This window comes from Strigops habroptila, chromosome 8 (assembly GCF_004027225.2).
Source record: "Strigops habroptila isolate Jane chromosome 8, bStrHab1.2.pri, whole genome shotgun sequence".
In the NCBI taxonomy this organism is placed as follows: domain Eukaryota; kingdom Metazoa; phylum Chordata; class Aves; order Psittaciformes; family Psittacidae; genus Strigops; species Strigops habroptila.
In genome coordinates, this window is record NC_044284.2 from 27,039,919 (window position 1) to 27,058,903 (window position 18,985).

At 40.2% G+C, this 18,985-nt stretch overlaps 1 protein-coding gene across 4 annotated transcripts in view; it reads right to left on the bottom strand.

Moving 5' to 3' along the window:
• Positions 1–18,985, bottom strand: part of PPM1L (protein phosphatase, Mg2+/Mn2+ dependent 1L) — a 110,500-nt gene that overhangs the window by 31,802 nt on the left and 59,713 nt on the right. For all 4 annotated transcript variants that reach the window (XM_030494910.1, XM_030494913.1, XM_030494912.1 and 1 more), the window contains one exon: positions 1,264–1,438. In XM_030494910.1, the coding sequence (XP_030350770.1) occupies positions 1,264–1,438 (175 nt within the window). The remainder of the gene's footprint in view (positions 1–1,263; positions 1,439–18,985) is intronic.

Genomic DNA, 18,985 nt, shown 5'->3' on the forward strand with positions numbered 1-18,985 from the left:
CTGTTATGAACTTGAGGCTTCTGCCTGAAGCAAGTGGAAGGAAAACTTGGAGCTGAGCTCAGCACAGTTCTGCAAAGGCACTATGGTGTCAGGTATGGTCAGGGGAATAAGAGAACAAGAAAGTGTCACTGGGGATTAAGAAAAACTCCAAAATGAGGACATACTAAATATAAACTGTCGTCTTGTACTACAAGGCTGCCTGAGGCTGGTTGGTAGGGCTGCAGATGAAAGGAGATGGTGTGTTGCAGCTCTCAGCCACAAGTGGTTAAAGTGGAGAAAGAGAAAACAGTGTCTTTCAATAGAGCTAAGAAACAAAGGATGCTGAGAGATGTGATATTGGGGGGAACATAGTGAGAAGGCATGACACACCTGGAGTGGAAACATGTGGCTTGTCCATACAGACCTCCATACAGACTGCCAGTCCACTTGTTGCAGTGAATACTAACTCAGCAGTTAAATAATGAACTGTTCCTTTTGTTTGATCCTTTCTTTACAAGGCTGCATAGTTAATTTCAATTTATTTAAACACCAAGAAACTGGATATGATTCAAGGGAGCAGACATATAGCATATATAGGTGGCTATGTTGGAAGATCACTGAAAAACATTGAAAGCATCTCTTTTTTTTCTCTGTAAGTATAAAGACCACCATGCATGAGGACAACTCTGTGAAAGATCTAAAAGCTGAAAGACATTTCAAACTACCTTAAAACAAAATGCTAGTGAAAAGTATTTCCTGTAACTAAGAAAACCTCCAAATTATTAAGGGACAAATATTGAAACTGAAACCCCTGTAACTGCACTGTCAAAATGCCTCTAACACTCTACAAATTACCCGGGTCTGCCTCTCCACATGCATCATGTCCCATTTAAAAATCAGCTTCTGTGACTATCCAGTACACTCTTAGCTAAGTAAGCCCCAAAAGAAGTTAGCAGTGAAGGAGAAAACAACGGAAACCAGGTCACACCATTTTCAGAGACACTGAAGAGGCATAGCTAGATCAATCAACATCAGTGCATTACAAAGGACAAAGCATCGCTAGAAAAATAACTGTCCTTTCAGCTAGTTAGCATTCAATCACTGAAGTGGAAAATTTTCTATCTCAACTTGATTTGAGGAGAAAGAAATGCTTCATTGAGTCACCTCATAACTTTGAGGACAAAGTTCAATATGCCAGCACAAACACTAGTATGCAGAAGAAAGACAAAGTGAGCTTTTTTCTTTTCCCAGTAAAATGTAACTTAGAAAGAAACACAGATATACCTGCTTCATCATAGGATACAGTCAATTTTTCCAGCATTTCTCGATCAATGGATAAAATCTGCTGTTCCAGGATAGTTTGGTAAGACAACACGCTGTTCTCCTTGTCCTTCTCATAGTCTTGAAGGTGTTGTTTCAGGACTTCAGGCAGGCGGGACTTCACATATTCTGCTGCCGACTAGGTAGAAAAGAGGCAAAGGTTTAATTAATACGTTTGCTTTTAAAAATCTCTATGCATATCCATAGCTTTTTTTTTTTTTTTTTTTAATTTAAAGCATTCTCAAATAGAACTCCTCACAGTGAGACACTCTTACTGCTGCTAACTCCATGGTGCAAAATCCACAGATCATTTCTTTGTGAAAATGACCCCTGCCCACCCAAAACTTCCCAGGAGTCAGGGATATAATGGATCAATTCCCCTTGAGGCATAACCCACTTTTCAGCAGGGAGTTTACAGCAGCCCAGAAAGGGTTACTCATGCTGTATAGGACGCACATATACCACAATAGCTCAACTTCTTCATTGTTAACACAGTTTGAAAATACAACTATGAAATATAATGTCTTTATTCTACATTTTAAAGTACGAAGTGGAATCACTTCACCTGCCATGATACAAACCAGGCTCAGAGAGGGAGATAGAGGTGAACATTTAACAGCATTAAAAAATGACATCTATATATACACACACACACATCCACACACAGAAAAACCTTGTAAATATTTTTCTGTGACTGCTGAAGTCCATAAGGAAACAGAAATTAACACAAGGTGGCACGGTTGTACTGATGTTATAGAGCCTTGTGCAAAAACGTAAACGGTAGTAACTAATAAGAATGTGTGTCTCTGGAGAGGTGCCTGTCCCCCAGAGCCTGGCCACCACTGGAACAGCTCCCTGCCTCGGGGCTTGGGCTCAGACACCGTGGTGAAATGCAAACACAAACTAGCTTTCTGGTTTTTAAGCAACAGCATCCCTCTCCTGCAAGTATTACACTCCCACTACAAGAGGGATGAGAAAGTTCCTCTTTCTGCCATGGTGTTGATTTTTTCCAGGTTTTTTTTTGGTGGGGGGAGGGTTTAATTTTTTTAATTTTTTGCTTTCCATCTCTGGAAAAAACTGGAAGAGGAAAACATATCAAAGGCTGCTGCCCACTGCTCCAGCTTTCCTGCCAACCCCTCAAGATAAAAAAGAAAAGCAAATGATCACAAGATTGTATTAATTCAGGTCTGGACCTGACCAGAAGTTACCTCCACTCAGCAATTCTGGCTCTTCCTAGGTTTATATTTAGTTTTCCAAAGTCAATTGCTGATTAAATTGCAACCTTACATTGTGTTCTATTTTTCTGCAAGCTAAGCCGTGCGAGGCAAATGAAACTATTCTAGGAAAACTAAAGGAACTCTGCATGACTACTGGGTATTTAATGTTACATTTTCATAGTCGTTTTCTTCCAAGGGAAGGCCAAAAGATACACTGTATACTAATTATTTTAGTCCAAGTTCAGGCATTTGTGTTTAATGTTTCCTTTGAGAAGAGGTTTTACTCTGTGGCAGAGTACTTGTGTGGCAGAGTACTTCAGGCAGCAATTCTGAGAGTAGAAAACAAAACATTTCATTTTCTGAAATACATCTTGTGCCAGCTGAGTGAATATTTGTATACTACTCTGTAAACATGTAAGGAAAAACACCCATCCTGTACCAAAGATCTTGCAGCCTAAGTGAAAATCAAGAGACAGATGGGTACAAGCAGATGGAAAACCATTGGGACCATCAGCCATGGCTGGTGTGGCAGACAGCTGTCGCCAGCCACATGCAACCCAATTGGCAAGTTTTTCTCCAGGCATCAAGGCTGAGGATTACACCCATTTCATGTGTGATCTCACAGGTGGGTTTTTCCCCCCCCCTCATGAGAAGCAAACCCCAACACTCTTGCTTAATCCACTGCCTTTCACATTACATCTAGAAGTTATTAAAGATTTAAACTGTAGAGCAGTGGTGAAACCGATATAAACTCTTCTCCTTTTCTAGCAAGAAAGGTGATCGGCCACATCTGAGTAATTACATCCCTAGCTGCACTGCAGCAATGAGACAGATAGTACTATATTCTATTCAGCACAAGCCATTTTATCTCAGGTTTAAAAAGTCACTTCCAGTACTTGCAATACTAAAAAAGAAAAAGCATGAAGGTGTGAGTGCATGTGTGTATGCATGTGTTTGGTATTAAGGAAACCAAGAAACTAGCTGTACTGGGTGAATAAAAATTAAACAATGTTTAAAAAAGAAAGACTTCCACCATTTCCATGCTCTTCCATCCTACCACAATTCTCACCACACAGACCACAATATTCAACTTTTGAGTAGACCAGAAACTCCTTCCATGCGCTTCCCTTATGGATTCCGGTGCAGACTGCAGCCCAGAGACCCATTTGCCAGGATGCAAACGGGTTGGGGCTGTTCAGCCTGGAGAAGAGAAGGCTCTGGGAAGACCTTAAAGCAGCTTCCAGTACCTAAATGGACAGACAAGAAAACTGGAGAGGGACTTTTGACTAGAGCATGTAGCGATAGGACAAGAATGAATGGCTTTAAACTGAAAGAGGATGGAGTTAGATGAGATATGAGGAAGTTGTTCTTCCCTATGAGGGTGGTGGGGCACTGGAAGGGGTTTTCCAGAGAAGTTGTGGCTGTCCCATCCCTGGCAGTGTTCACGGCCAGGCTGAATGGGGCTTAGAGCAATCTGGTCTAATGGAAGATGTCTCTGCCTGTGGCAGTGGGGTTGGAACTTGATGATCTCTAAGGTCCCTTCCAACACAAACCACTGCATGATTCTATGCCGCTCACTGCAGCTTGCTGGCAGAACATCCCACCACTCCAGCCAGTGCTGGAAACCCCTCACTCTCCTGAAACCTGTTTTCATTAATATATGTATTTGTGTCACAGGCTGAAGTTAGGGGAATTTAGGGGAAGTTAGGGCCATTTCACTACTTTAAGGCTTCAAAACAACTTTACCTCTTTTCCTCTGTGCGGTCCCTCTTACTCCTGCAGGAAGGAATTATAGACATAGCTGCTCCTGGAGAACATCTGACCTCAGCTATTATAGGTACAACTAATTGTACAACATTTGCTAGTCAGTCTTCCTTATCACCACCCCTATGAAAAAGCAACTTGGAGCTGTAGGTACTGCAGCAATGAGAAATGTGAAGAAACAGTGGTCTCGCTCAGGAGGCACCTTCCCACAGACCATGGCCACAAACCAGCAATGTGACACAAACACCCACTGCTGAGCTATTAGCTCTCTCCATCACAATAACCTCCTATTTTCTGGCAGGAGTTTACCCATTTCTCTTTTAAAATCGAAACTGCAGCATCCCCCATGAATCTGTTTTCAGTCTGAAGCACCCTTCTCCAAACTGAATAAAGGATTGACTTTAAAACCTTAATTGACTTTAGGTTATTTCATCCTACCACGGAAAACTAATATTTCCAATATATAGAATAAATTTTAAAGTATCTACATACAATGAAATATACTTGCAGAACTTATTCACAAAGTAATCACATTTCTCTCTATTCACTAAAACAACCCCTACATAAAAATCACATCAGGAAATGCTGAAAAAATCCCTCATTGTGTAGTAACCTGAACCTCAACTGCAGCTACTATCCTTCTGCAACTACCAAACTTGCCCTCATTTTTTAATTGATGAGAAATACATATTCAAAGTAAATTTTACTTTTATATGTTATGCTACCTGCCTGCTAAAATTTGATCTGCTTTCCTGAAGTGTATCCTATGTATGTAGGGAAGTGAAGGTTTAAAGTGGTTAATTAAAGGCTTCTTTATGAAGCTACTTCAAAAGTCAAGCGGTGGCTTGACAAAGCAGTCTCTTTACACAGTTATATTGGGTAATTTCAGAAAGGTTTTCAACACAGAAAGTAGAGTATTTGGCGTGTGGAAGACCACAACACCCATAAGGGACAGTTGCATCTTTGCTCATCCTCAGCCAGTTCTGCTGGCTCTGCAGCTCAATATACCCCATAGCCTGGCTTCACCAAACCACCTGACCTTCAAAATTCAGGTTTTCACCAAAGCAAACACAGGGAACTTGCATATTTCTGGCACTTGAAACACTCAAGCAGGTCTCATTAAATCATGTTATCGGCTAAGGAACACTGGTCAGCAGAAAACCCTCTCCAGGTGGCAACGGATTCTGCTCACCATTCGCCCCGCTGTTGGGTTGGATAGGAGGAGCAGGATGGCTGAGCAGCAGGGCCGGCTCTCAAATTATGTGGCTCTCCATGCAAATGCTTGCACACGGAGAAGGTACACCTGCACGGGCACACGTATAAACATGCAAGAAGTGACCCAAGTACCCTACAACAAAATGCATTAAATAAGACAGCAAGTGTTAAGCGGCTCCACAACCCCATGAAAAATGAGCACTGCAAACAAGAGCTATAGGAAGATCAGAACACTGGCACATAAAGCAACTGAACGATCTAATTAGTTTGAATGGCCATTATTTACAAACACAGGTTTCCAATTTAGAAAATGGGAGATGGAGGCTTTATTGCCTCAGACCCACACTCCGCATTGAATCCTGTGATTTACAGGGAGAGGAGGGAAATCACAAATTTACGATCTTAATATTCTTGAGATAATTCATTCTGCCTGTGTGCCCACTCAAACATTCAGAGACCACAGGAAAATACAGGATCCATTTTAGAGCATGATATTGCTAGTGTAACACGTACACGTACAGGATTCAAAAAAACATTAAGATCCCTCTATCTCACCTTGCTGCCTCTCCTTTTCACACACTTCCCTCCCCTCCAAAGACACATGGCACACTACAAGTTTCCTTCCTCAAAAAAAGAGGAACTTCAACTTTGTTCACCTTCAGGTTTACCTCAGGGAAATAATTTTTAAAGTAGGATCAAGTGGGTTTGGCAAATAAAAACCTGAGTTGGGTACTACAAATGAACATGGTGTATGAACGTTATGTGTGGAAGATAAGGTTGGCCACGATAATCTCATGGGAAGGAAACATAATGAAAAGTTGGATTGATCTGTGGACTCCACTAGATATCTCTACGAGAATTGTAGAGGACACACAAAAGGAGCTGAAAGGAAATTAGATCAGTATCAAAACTATAATATAATTGACCTTCAATAAGAGAGGTTCAGTAAATAATTCACAAGACTAGATTGTTGCTACAGACTATAGAATTTACCGAGAAAGAAGGCTATGGAAATACAGATCATGTAAGAAAGAGAAGCAGAGGGCACTACTACAGCACAGGTCAACCAGACACTGACGAAAAATAGAGAGGTTGGATGTTTTAACCAGGAACTGGAATAATCACCCAAAGCATAGGACGTAATGAAGTACTGCAACTACCCAGATACATTATAGGAAATGTATTTCAGAGCACAGGTTGTCCAGAAGCCTCAGAGTGTGTTGGTGATAGTAGAGAAGACCATGGTTTGGGTGCAGGATGTCCCAGCACCGAGAAGCCCCAAGATAAGGAAGGCAAAAGACAACTTGCATGAAGGTGACGATTAATTCTTCAGGGAGAAGACAACATAATAAAGACAAAGGACTTTAAAGGAAAGGCACTTAAAAATTTCTGAGGCTTAACAGTACAAAAGGACCAACAGCTGCAAGACAAAGGAGAAAATAAGGTATGGGGAACACGGGTTTCCTTAAGAGAAATGATGCAAGTGAAAACTATCCCAATGCAGAAAAAACCCTAGGAATTAACCTGGCTAAGTCCTAAGCTGCTCAATGATCTCCAACTCAAGGAGGACACATATATACACAGTCAGAATACCATGTGAGTGTAAATGAATGATAAATACTGAGAAACAAGTGAGACTAAAGAAAAAAAAATTAGCTTAAGCTAGCAAAAGCAGCAAGAAAAGGTTCTACAAGTCCATTTATAATAAGAAAAAAAACAGGCAAAATGTTGCTGTACTGCTCAGTGGAGTAGAAAAGCTATTAAGAAATGATGCCATAAAAGCTGAAGTATTTAATGTCTTTTTTTGCTACAGTACGCACTATCTTTACCTTGCTGCATTCAACTGGCAGCTAATATCAGAGGCAAATAGCCAAAATCTCAAGACAGAATAGGGAAAGAACATGTTGGAAAGCGCTTATAAAGATTAGATATTTTCCAGCTGGCTGGGCCAGATGAAATTCATTCAGGTATACGTAGGTAATGGGCTGAAACAGTCTCTTTAACAAACTCGGCCTTTGAAAATTCACAGAGGGTGCTGAGACACTATTTGGAAAGAGCAAATGTTAGGGCTACTTTTAAAATAGTATAAAGGGAGAGAAACAATTACAGACTAGTCAGTTTAGCTTTGATGCCCAAAAAAAAAAAAAAGGGGATAAAGATCAAATGACTTCTATGCACAAAAAAGCATCAAGATTTAGAAGATGCAGAGAGCAAAGAGGTTCTCTCAGGCTGTAAGGAGACCTGCTAATTCTGTTCCTATCAAGTGCAGTCTAGGGAGCAAACACTCCCTTGCTCACTCCAGCAAACATGTCCAGGCTTGAAAGTCTTAGTACCACTGATCACATCATCACCACAGACAAATCTTTCATGCTGTTCTCTTAAGCCTCAGGGGATCCCAGAGAAACAGCCTTCCATGTAAATTAGGATGCTGAATCCCATGCAAATTAAGCATTTCAGAGGATCTTCTAGGATTAAGATGCATCTCCAGAGTTCCCTTGGACGCACCACATGTGTTTGGTGCTCCTGCGGAGGGGACACAGAGTGTGGAAGCCTGTCACTGCCACCATCCGACCTTTGTGCACAGCTCAATCACTTTAAGGCTCACGGACAAGATTTCAACTAGAGGTCCTACTGGAAATACATAATGATCCCATTTAGAATTTCACATTCCACATTTCAGGCTAACACTCCTTAGCAGAAATACTTTTATATACATGTTTCTGGACTCACATCTTTAAAACAAACCAAAAACCACCCACACAATTCATTATTGCAGGAACAGTGCACTTCACTTACTAGATATCTCCCAATAGGATGGTAAAAACCATGTCATTATAAGGTTGCAGACAAGAAATGTATTCCAGAGTCTTTTAGTGACCTTTTCGTAGCAATGCTATAAGGCTCTCCTGTTTATTTAAAAAAATGTATAGTACAAAATTACATATATTTGCATATATATAAAAAATCAGATTGCTAGGTTAAAGAAATCACATCCCGGATTAAATAAAAGACCTGGAAGTCAATCTCCCCCTGACCCACTTCACTCTGGTAGGGATCCCCCTGCTTCCAGGGGCAAACCAGGACAACTTTACAACCACATTCCCGCTGCCCAGCCATGTCATTTTCAAACCTGGTGCAGCATAGGGAGTGAGTATCTGTTCTCATTTTACTGTCATTTCAAGAGTTGTTTCTTGGCATCCTGCTGATTTGTCAGATGCTTACTATAGGAAGGAAACGGCTGAAGAATATTCTTTGGGTTCCTGCCTTCCTAAGAGCTAAACTTACTGCAGACAAACCACCTTCTCAACCTATTCACACTGCAGTGCAGGAAAGGCTGGTGTTGATTGAAGGAGGTAAAAAACTTCTGCTTCCAGGCCCACATGTGCCACTTCAACTGATTTCAGAGAAAGAGACGTACATCGGCCCCGACTCTCACATCTCATGATCGGTATTTAGGATCAGATGCCTCTCCTTCATCAGCATGAACCACGAATAACTCCACTGAAGCCCAAAAGTGGGATTTTGCTGAGGCAAACCTCTTGGAATAAGGACATGAAGCTATGAATAGTTCTTCAACAGGAAAACATATGATAGCAAAATATAATCTGCTCCCAAAAGGATAATACAAGATCTACAAATGGCACCAAGACATTTGCCCTCTAAAGCAAGGAACTATTTAAAGGACAAACATGCCAACAGAAACGCATTAGCAGAGTTTTCCTGTAACACAAACTTTTGGTACAATTAGCCTATTATTTCCATTAAATTGCCTTTTTTTCTAAGAAATAAATATTCAAGTAAATAATTTAACATTGATCAATATGTATCCTAGGAAAGCCAAACTCACAATTTAAACCAAGGTTCTTAGCAAAAGCATGGTATCTGAAAACATTTGGAAACTCAGAAATTCTCTCCTAGGACTTTCAACAAGACTGAACACCAGATACACCACTATTATTTTGCAATCCATGCACAATTTATTTCCGTAGCAGGAAAAATATAAGCCTCACAAACATCTTTAGTTAATGAAAGCTATATAATCATGAGAAAATTAACCTGATTCCAAGGAGATGTATAAAGTTCAAATTAGTATTCACACTGGATTGTCAGAGATATATTAAATCCGTAATTACAGTACTCCACAGCTGCTTCCACTGTAAAGAATAATGAATTGCCCAGTGAGAACTTGTGTCCATGAAATGGAAAGAAAAGACCATTTGTTGTGGAGCTTTGCTATGACTTTATGCTTTGAGCACAGACAGCTTGATCTTTTTTGACACAGTCTATATGTAGATTTATGGCTACAAGCAATCCAAATAATTGTATCACTAAATAGAAAGGATTAAAAAAAAAAGACATTGATTTATGGCTTTCTATGACGCATTTTAGTTTTTCCCTTAAGACAGTACTTGTCACTCATTTCTTAAATAGACTGATTTAAACGTCCTAGAATGAGAAGCAAGTCAACAAAATTTGTAATGGAAAAATTACATGTTCTGTTCTCCCTCCCACTCCCCCCAACATTAGTCATATAGAAATGTGTGACACTGCAGTGATCCTACACGCGAATGTTGGCATGGTACTCGTTAATCTAGGAGATGGATCAGAATAGGTGAGAATAAATGCAAAACAATTATTTTCTATCTTGTCATGAGGGAGTGGTTAGTGAAATACTTGTACAAGTCTTTTTAATGACTAATTTTAATTCATTAAAATTAACAAAAACATGCGCCATGTAATACAGCCAAACAGTCACTTATTCTACAGATGAGGAAAGAAACAAAGCACAGAGAATGATTTGTCAGAGATTTCACTGCAATTGGCAGAGCTACAAGGAGTGCTCTGGAATCTGGATGTCTAATTAGAAGATTAATGTTATCAAGGCAAGAGCGAGCATTGTGATTATCTTGTCTGACATCTTGAATCAGGACCACAGGACTTTCCCGTCTCATAGTCTGAATTAATAAGTCATTTTGAAAAATATGTATGCAACTGTTTCAGAGACAGAGAATCTTCCATAGCCCTTGGAAGTTAATTATCTTTACTGTCAGAGGATAAATTCACATACCACAGAAAATGTTCACATTATTTCCAATCTGCATCTGCTATTATCTATGACTTTCAGCCACTGAATCAAGTAAAAGATCTGCTCACCTATATTCCACGTTCTCACGTAAATACATGCAAATTGATCAAATCACCCCATTATCTTCTCATTGATAGACTCAATAGATGGAGCTCACTGAATGGTAACATTATTATGTGTCACATTATTGCACACACTTTCTAATCTTTTCAAGCATTCATATGGTTCTCCTTTGAACGCTCTTATTTTCCAACTTTGTTCTTTAGGGGTAATCATCACAGCAAGGCACCACACCACTGAGGAAGCCTTACTAATACCAAACCCACTCCTTACTTTTATTAACCATTTGCATTATGCTATTGGCTCACTATTGCCTTGAGAGCTCATGTACAGGTCATGTAGCCCCTGAATCTTCTTTTATGACCTACGCTGTACACTATTAGGTATATAGACTTACAGTTGATTATAGTGAAATGTATGCTGCTTGCATGTGTTCACCCAACAAATGACTCAAATTTCTCTGGTTCATTAATTGAACATCATTATTTACCACTTCTCCAACCTTTGATGAAATTATTAAGTCACATCTCTGCAAGAGCCAGGATGGCTCTCCTTATGAATATACCCACTCAACAATTTCTATTTATAATTATCCTGAAGTCTATCACACAACCCAAGTTTAAACCCTTTAACACATACCTTATTGATTTGAAAGTATTCAAAACAGCACATACATCAAGTCAAAACACGTTTCTCTATGTTTTGCTTAATCGCTATGAGAACTATTATTATTGATGAAAACAATCACATGCTTTGATTCATACAGCTACGAAGTGGAATCCTACTCGCAAGGAAATCAAGTATATTCTCCTTAATTAACCTGGATGACTGGACAGGGTGCACCCTCAGCAATATAGCAGATGATACAAAACTAAGAGGAGCACTTGGTCGTGCTGCCACTTAGAAGGACCTGGATATGCTGGAGAAATGAGCCAACAGCAACCTTGTGAAGTTCAACAAAGGGAACTGCAAAGTCCTGCCCTTGGGGAGGAACAACCCCATGCACCAGGATACCCTTGGGGCTAACCAAACTGGTTGAAGAAGGCCCTGAGGGTCCTTGTGGACAACAAGCTGACCATGAGCCAGCAATGTGCCCTAACAACAAGGAGGGCCAACAGCACAATGTTGCATGAGGCAGAGCATTGCCAGCAGGTCAAGGGGTGATCATTCCCCTCTGCTCAGCACTGGTGAGGCACATCTGGAGTGCTGGATCTAGTGCTGGGTTCCCCAGTACAACAGAGACAAGGGACATACTGAAATGAGCCCAGCGAAGATGATTAGAACTAGATGATCTTTAAGGTCCCTTCCAACCCAAACCACTCTATGATTCTACGATCTTTTGTACAAGGAGAGGCTAAGAGAGCTGGGACTGTTCAGCCCAATGAAGAGAAGGCTCACTGGGATCTTATCCACGTGGACAAGCACAAATGATGGAGATAGGTTCCTCTCAGTGGTGCCCAGTGAATGGCCAAGAGGCAAAATACAGGAAATTCCATTTACACCTAAGAAAAATCTTTTTATTTATGGGAGGGTGGTCAAACACTGAGGTGGATTCCCCAGAAAAGCTGTGGAGTTTCTATCCTTGGAGATAGTCAAAGCCCAACTGACGTGTTCTTGAGTGACCTACTCTGGCTGCCCCATCTCCTGCAGAGGTTGGATTGGACAGTCTCCAGAGGCACCTCTAACCTCAGTCCTCCTGTGACTGCAATCATACTCCCAGAGAATTCTCAACTCAGAATATTTCCTCTGGTTGTTTAGACAACTGCATGTATGCACCCAAAAATACTTAGTAAATATATTAAGAATAATGAGATAAAGAAAAGTTATTACCCTAGTAAAAGGAAATGCATTAGCACTTACATTACACATGCACAGAAACAAACTGAATCTTAATTGTACTAGGAAGCCAATTATTATTCATGCCCTTTTTAGGAGAAGAATTAAGATTACTGGGTAAATTAAACTGAAAATTAGCTACAGACAAAGTACTTATTTTATAACACTCGTGCTAATTTTAACAAATAGGAAGCTCAAGCTTATTGTAAAGGTGATGTGTTTCATAAATCCTGGAAAATGCACAAGCACAGACACAAAAGACAAGCAATAATTATGACTACCATATCCACATAGCCATGTGTAGAGGACATTAATATTCAGTATATAAGACTAATATCTCTATTTGCCAAGAGGCATGATTTAGCTAATGGAACAAAGCAAAATATGTGTGAATGAAGTACAAAAAAAAAAGGTATGTCAAGATTTAAGCCAACTTTTATGCTAATTGGTTAACTATTAACATAGATGAGTTGAATATTAAACTAGGAAACATTAAAAATACTTTAAAAATGCACAAAAATACTTGTCCATTACCACTCAACAGCACAGAAAAATCTAGGTGCCAAATTGCAATTGAAGGTTGCAGGTGATTACTAAATATAAATGCCTATACTGCCATGCCAGCAGGGACTGCAATTGCTGAAGACCTGTCAGAAAAATTTCCTCCAACCAGGATGAACTGAAGCACTTTCTTATACTACTGTAATCAAACCTAAGCAAAGGGGGATCATTTTTTTTTTTTTTTAATATTAGCATAAAAAAGCAGAAGTGAAAGAGAAATAACATGCGCAATGTTGGTTGAAATGTCATAAACCCAACTATCTTTACATGAGTGTTGAACTACTCATTTTGTAAGCTAGGCATCAAACTTTTCTTATACAGAAAAATACTGCATTTTGTACTTTACTGAGCTCATAAAGTTCAACATAGCAGGTAAAAAAAAAATAAATCAGTTTTTCAAAATGACTGCCACTTTGTGCAACCCCCGAGAAAATGATGTTTAAAACTTTGTGACTGTAACCTTGCATCAGTGCAGATCCTGAAATGAAAGCCTTCATCAGCAATTAAAGTGCCTTAAAACTACTCCAGGGGATTTCTACAAGTGTATCTGTGCAGATGCTTTTCCAAATAGCACTGGGATACAAGATGGTTTATGAAGAATCAGTTATACAAGAAGCCTTTCATTCTGCTACTTTAGATGAGGGAAAAATGTATTTATACCTTATCAGACCCAATTAAACAGCAAGAAGCATTCTCCTTTCTTTGCCATTGTTCTCTCCTTCCAAGCAAAGAAAAAGTAAGTATAGTGGAATATTTTAGTCTATATGGTCTCTCCTGGTTTAGAGACATCACTTTTTGCCAAGCAGAAATCATCACAAGAACTGGAAAGATTTGGCCTGGGATGAAACACTAAGAATTGGTTTGTTATGCCAGATTCTATTTCCTTTTTGGAAAAAGATTCTATTTTCACCTGCTTAGAACTTTACCAAAATTCAACCATTTGGTTAGAAACCTGCATTCTATTTTAGATTGTTAATCTGGGAAAAAAAAGAAAAAAAAAAATCAAATAATTCATTTAGAGAAGGAAGTTAAGGAACAAGACATTGTTTTTCTGATTGTAAAAGACACAGTTTTGGCAAACACTTCCTTAAATAGCTTCAGCTTGATACCATCTTTGTCACACAGCGCAGGGGACTGCACACGCAGGGTGCTCATACTTCCTGCGATGTCTCCATCATGAAGACATCAGATAATGAAGAGACGAGCACATAAGACACCTTATAGACAGCTGGGAATGTGCATTTCCTACAATGCCCAGCACAGAAACATACCAGTATTGCTGTGTTCTTTGTTACCCACCATCTGTTTGACAGCATGGTGTGAAGTGCGCTTAGAGGAATGCTGGTCAGGACTGGCAGGCTCACTGAAGTCCTGACCATTACTTTTAGCTGAAGTCATTTGTCTAGGTGGTTCACACAGAGCTGTTCTGTACTTACAGGCTCTCATGCAGAAAGGCAGGTGCACAGACACTGATCTGTAAGTCACTCCCCTCAGGGTTTAGGTCATGGCACAAGGCAAATAAGTCTGCCCTTCTGCATTATGCTTTTATAACTGTGCATGGAAGACAGGTATGGTTCATTCTGAAAAGCAAATCTGCAAGTTTTGGGTTTTTTTAATGGACTTAATAGGGGCAGCACAGTATCTCCAGTTCCTTCGCTGCCGCTCTTGGTGCATTCTCCCCCAAGAACTAGGGTACCTGCAAGGCTCCCATTGCTCCTTTTCCCAACACCAAGTCCAGTGCTCCTTAGTGAAATACTTCTGTAAATTATTCCAGTACCATTTCAAAACTCCAAAGCTTAGCAAGCAGAAAATGGACAGGAATTTCAAATAACTGTGGAGTGTCAATATATGAAGTACTATTATTTTGCTTTCCACAGTCATAAATCCCCTGCACGTCACCACTTTAAGAGACCAGCACCCCCCAAACACTGCAGCAGCAGGCAGCACATCACATACTCTTGTTCTGGAGCAGGAGCTTTGACCAGATGTTGTCCCCTGCCGCCTAACAGCCAACGCCTGTCCAGATAAGGCTTTTACTAAATGGGGTAGGTCTAACGCTGGAACCAAATCTTAAGCTTTCATTTAGGTCCCTGTTTCTCTTACGAGTGACCTTTATAAAAATTCTGTATCATGTTAATAATTAACCCGTATCACATCCAATGCTGTGATGAGAAGGAGATGAGAATCAAGATAAATCATGTCAGTGTGAGAAAGTAAGGCTGGGAAGCTGGAGAGCCTCAGGGTTAATCCAAGCAGTTCTCCTGTGCTGTTTGCTCCAAGGAGCTGGAGGGATTAATGAATAGATGACACAACTGCGATTTGTTCTAGCCATATTTACCAGAGTCCCCTGCTGTCTCCTCAAAAGCTGGAACAAACCCTGCACACAAACAGTTAACGAAGAAAATGTGGTTGTGTAGTCCTTTAAACAATTTACTGCAGGGCCTGATGACATTTTCCTTTAGCAATGTATAAGGAAATTAAAATCTGTGAAGATAATGACTTTGAGATTCAATGAGCTCTGTTTAAATGCAATTATGGTTCTTTTGCTTAGGTCCTCTCCTCACTTCAGATTTTAAAAGGCCACTGTATTGACCGACATTGCAAATAATGAGCTGGGAGCTAGTGAGGAAAGCACCGCATTCACAGTTTATGTAAAACTAATCCAATTCTGTTCAAGAAGAAAGCAAACTTTTGTCTCCTCTCTGTGTGTGCTACTGTAACACCAGTCTGCCAGGAAAAAAGATTTTTCATGCCTGTCAGACTTTGTGATCATGTGGGTGATAAGCAGCTGATACACAAGATTATGGTACAACACTGTTTAAAAAGGCTACTGAAATCCTAAGATGTATAAACAAGGGAATAATAATGATTGATGGTAAAGTTATTATGGAATTGTTCATGGAAAACTATGCCTAGTTCTTAAACCTGGAATTCAAGAATCAAGAGAACATCTGACGGTTTAAGAAAACAACAACAAAAAAGGAAAACAGTTTAAAAGAACCCCAAACATAACAGCAGGAGAAGCAAGCATCTGTCTCAATTTACCAAAGCTAAGGTCAAGTGGAAAAACTGGAGATGTATCTTCTACACAGGGCTCTCCGTTTAGTCAGAAGGAAGATGTCACCCATAAACTCTTGTGGAGCAAACCAAGCTACTCCAAAATCTCTGTCACCAAAAAACAGCTGCTGAGAAGCAAACTCTCCCTCCAATGAGCAGCACACAGTAACAAGTCAAATGGGTCAGGATGCAGAGAAAGCTCTGAAGCAAGAGCTAGTGACTCCACTGCTATGAATGATGTCATGGAGTTACAGAAAGCAGCCACTGAGGGCATGAAGAGGTACTACCTGTATGTAAAGAACGCCAGACCTTTGATGAGCCTGAAATGTCTCCAGAATTATAGCAGAGGAAGAGCCAGGCTGTTCAAGGCCAGGCTGGATGGGACTTTGAGCAACCTGGTCTAGTGGGAGGTGTTCCTGCCCATGGCAGGAGTTTGGAACTAGATGGTCTTTAAGATCCTTTCCAAATGAAACCATTCTGTGATTCTGTTCTGCCCAGAGCACACAGATGTTGTCTGTATCGACACAGAGATTGGATCACAGCTCCTCTTCCTAAAAAGAGGAGGAATAAGAGAAAGTTTTGGTACATCAGGAGAAAGGAATGGCCGTAGAAGCATCTCACCTGACTCCACTCAGTCCACCCTGCTACAGAAAGCATCTTTACCTTGGCATTCTGTATTTTTCCGTGCTGTTTTGTTTCCCAAGTTGAAGGACTTACAAACCAGTATTAAATAAACCACCTTCAGTAAGAAAACACAAACCTTCCAGAGTGGACAGAATTGGTGACAGAGAGTAATTATATAAACCACTTAATTAAATGGCACAGACTCAAAGACAGAGACTTCATTAAATAGAAAGCAGCCAATTCCAATCCATAAATAGTTTCCAAAGCATGTTCATTTTCTAGGGCCATTTCACTACATAAACACTGAGAGCAGTACCCTTGAGAGAAGGAGAGGCATAAATCAGGCCTCCAGTTACAATAAACACCAATGCCTGGATATTATTATTTCTTCCCTCTAAAAATGTACACTGACTTAAAGCACAAATGCATGCTCTCCGTCTTAGGAGAATATTAAAGAATATGTTGCAGTCATCACTTTAGTAGTCCTTATATCTCTATACATCATCACACTGTACTACACCTAAACTGGGACATTTCAGCAGCATCAGACTTAAAGTAACAGCCGTGACCAGGTTTACTCCATACTGGGACAGAACCAGCAGACTATCAAGTGAGACTGATTAAACGTTCAAACAGCTTCTTTCCTTTACTGCTTCACTTTGCAATTTCTTACTATTTTTAAGAGCAGTCACAGCACGGATTAAATGTCCATGATATCACACTAAAAAAACTTCAAAGACGCAACTGGAAGTTATTCTGCTTCTGCATTAGAACCTTCTTGAAAAAGCTCCTGGCCTGAAGAGATAACAGCACAGCTTTGATTTTAAGCCTTTTGTATTGCTTAGTGTGTTTGTATATTATTAAAGTGACACAGCCTGAAGTTTTCGGATTTCATGGTGAGCCCTGAGACAACAAAAAGCACATACCTTTTTATCAGGAGTATGTAGCGAAGCAACTTATGCAACAGAGCTTAATATTTTGGAACGTTCCCAAAAATATTCAACCTTTAACTTCCAGGAGTTTAAACAGAAATTTAAGCAAACCTGAGCCAACATTTCTAAAGAACAACAGATTTGAAATTCAGAGGAACCCAATATATCATAAAGGCTGCTTGTGCTTTCATTTCATGGGGAGATTGCTGTTCTGCAGAAGTGAGTGCTGGCAGTGCCTCAGGACTTGGACCACTGCTTTAACTCATTGCCCTCTGGCACACGAACCCAAACCCTTCCCCTTGGGTACATCCGGAAGACTGCTTTCTACATGTCCAGTATATTAAGTCTGTTGAAATCTGACATGCATATACCTCGCATTAAGACAAATGAACTATCACCACTCTTGTGAGTCCTATCCACAGAAAGAAAATCTCAGATGCAGAGAAAGTTAAGCATTCTGACCAAGGCTGCACCTTGGTAGAGAAGAAGTCAGACTCCTGACTCATAACCATCCCCACCATGGCTCCTGGATGGGGGGGGGGTGGGGGCGGGGGATGAGTGCGGGGTAACAGCTGACGGAAAAGTTCCTTCCAGGCTTATTTGCAATGGAGTTATTCTTAAAAAGTGTTTCATAGATACCCTGCAGTCATCAGCTCAGGAACAGTTATGCATCCTTTACTCCAGGGAACACACATCATCTTTTGGTTCATCATTTCTCAGCACTCCAGCATACAATGCATCTTGCGAGAAGAGTAATATTGCTCAGATTTTCATCAAAAGCAACAGCAAAGTAAATATGGCTGTTTTCTATGAAAAAGATTAACATAGCTAACAAGCAGCTTATCTTACAGCCTTGGCTTTCAAAAACTCATTGAAATACCTGCCTCATGAATAAATTACTCACATTTTTCTGATTCAGTTAGCAGACAGCCTCTGAGGTATACAGTTGAAAGCTGTTGAGATCAAGATTATCTTCTCAGCCGAAAGGGCTGGTAGCAAATCTTGCTTTTGCTGTCACTCAGGTTTTGAATTATTATTTTCTGTATTCATTATTTTTTTCCTCCAAACTCTCAGGAACTTCGTCTCTGGTAAGATGCTATGCTCTGTCTTTTGGCCTGGTGCTGTGCCCTCTCTTCAGTATTTCCTCCTGAAGATGGAAAAACTCCGAGTTTTCCCTCTCCCTCTCTTCATTACCAGTACTCTACCTGCACAAGCACTATTTTCTCCCTTGCTTTTTTTTTCCATGCATAACAACTGATGAAGACGTAACGGCTTAAAGCACACTGAGCTGGACCTATGTACCACAAATAGGCTTCACTGATAGAGTCTGGACT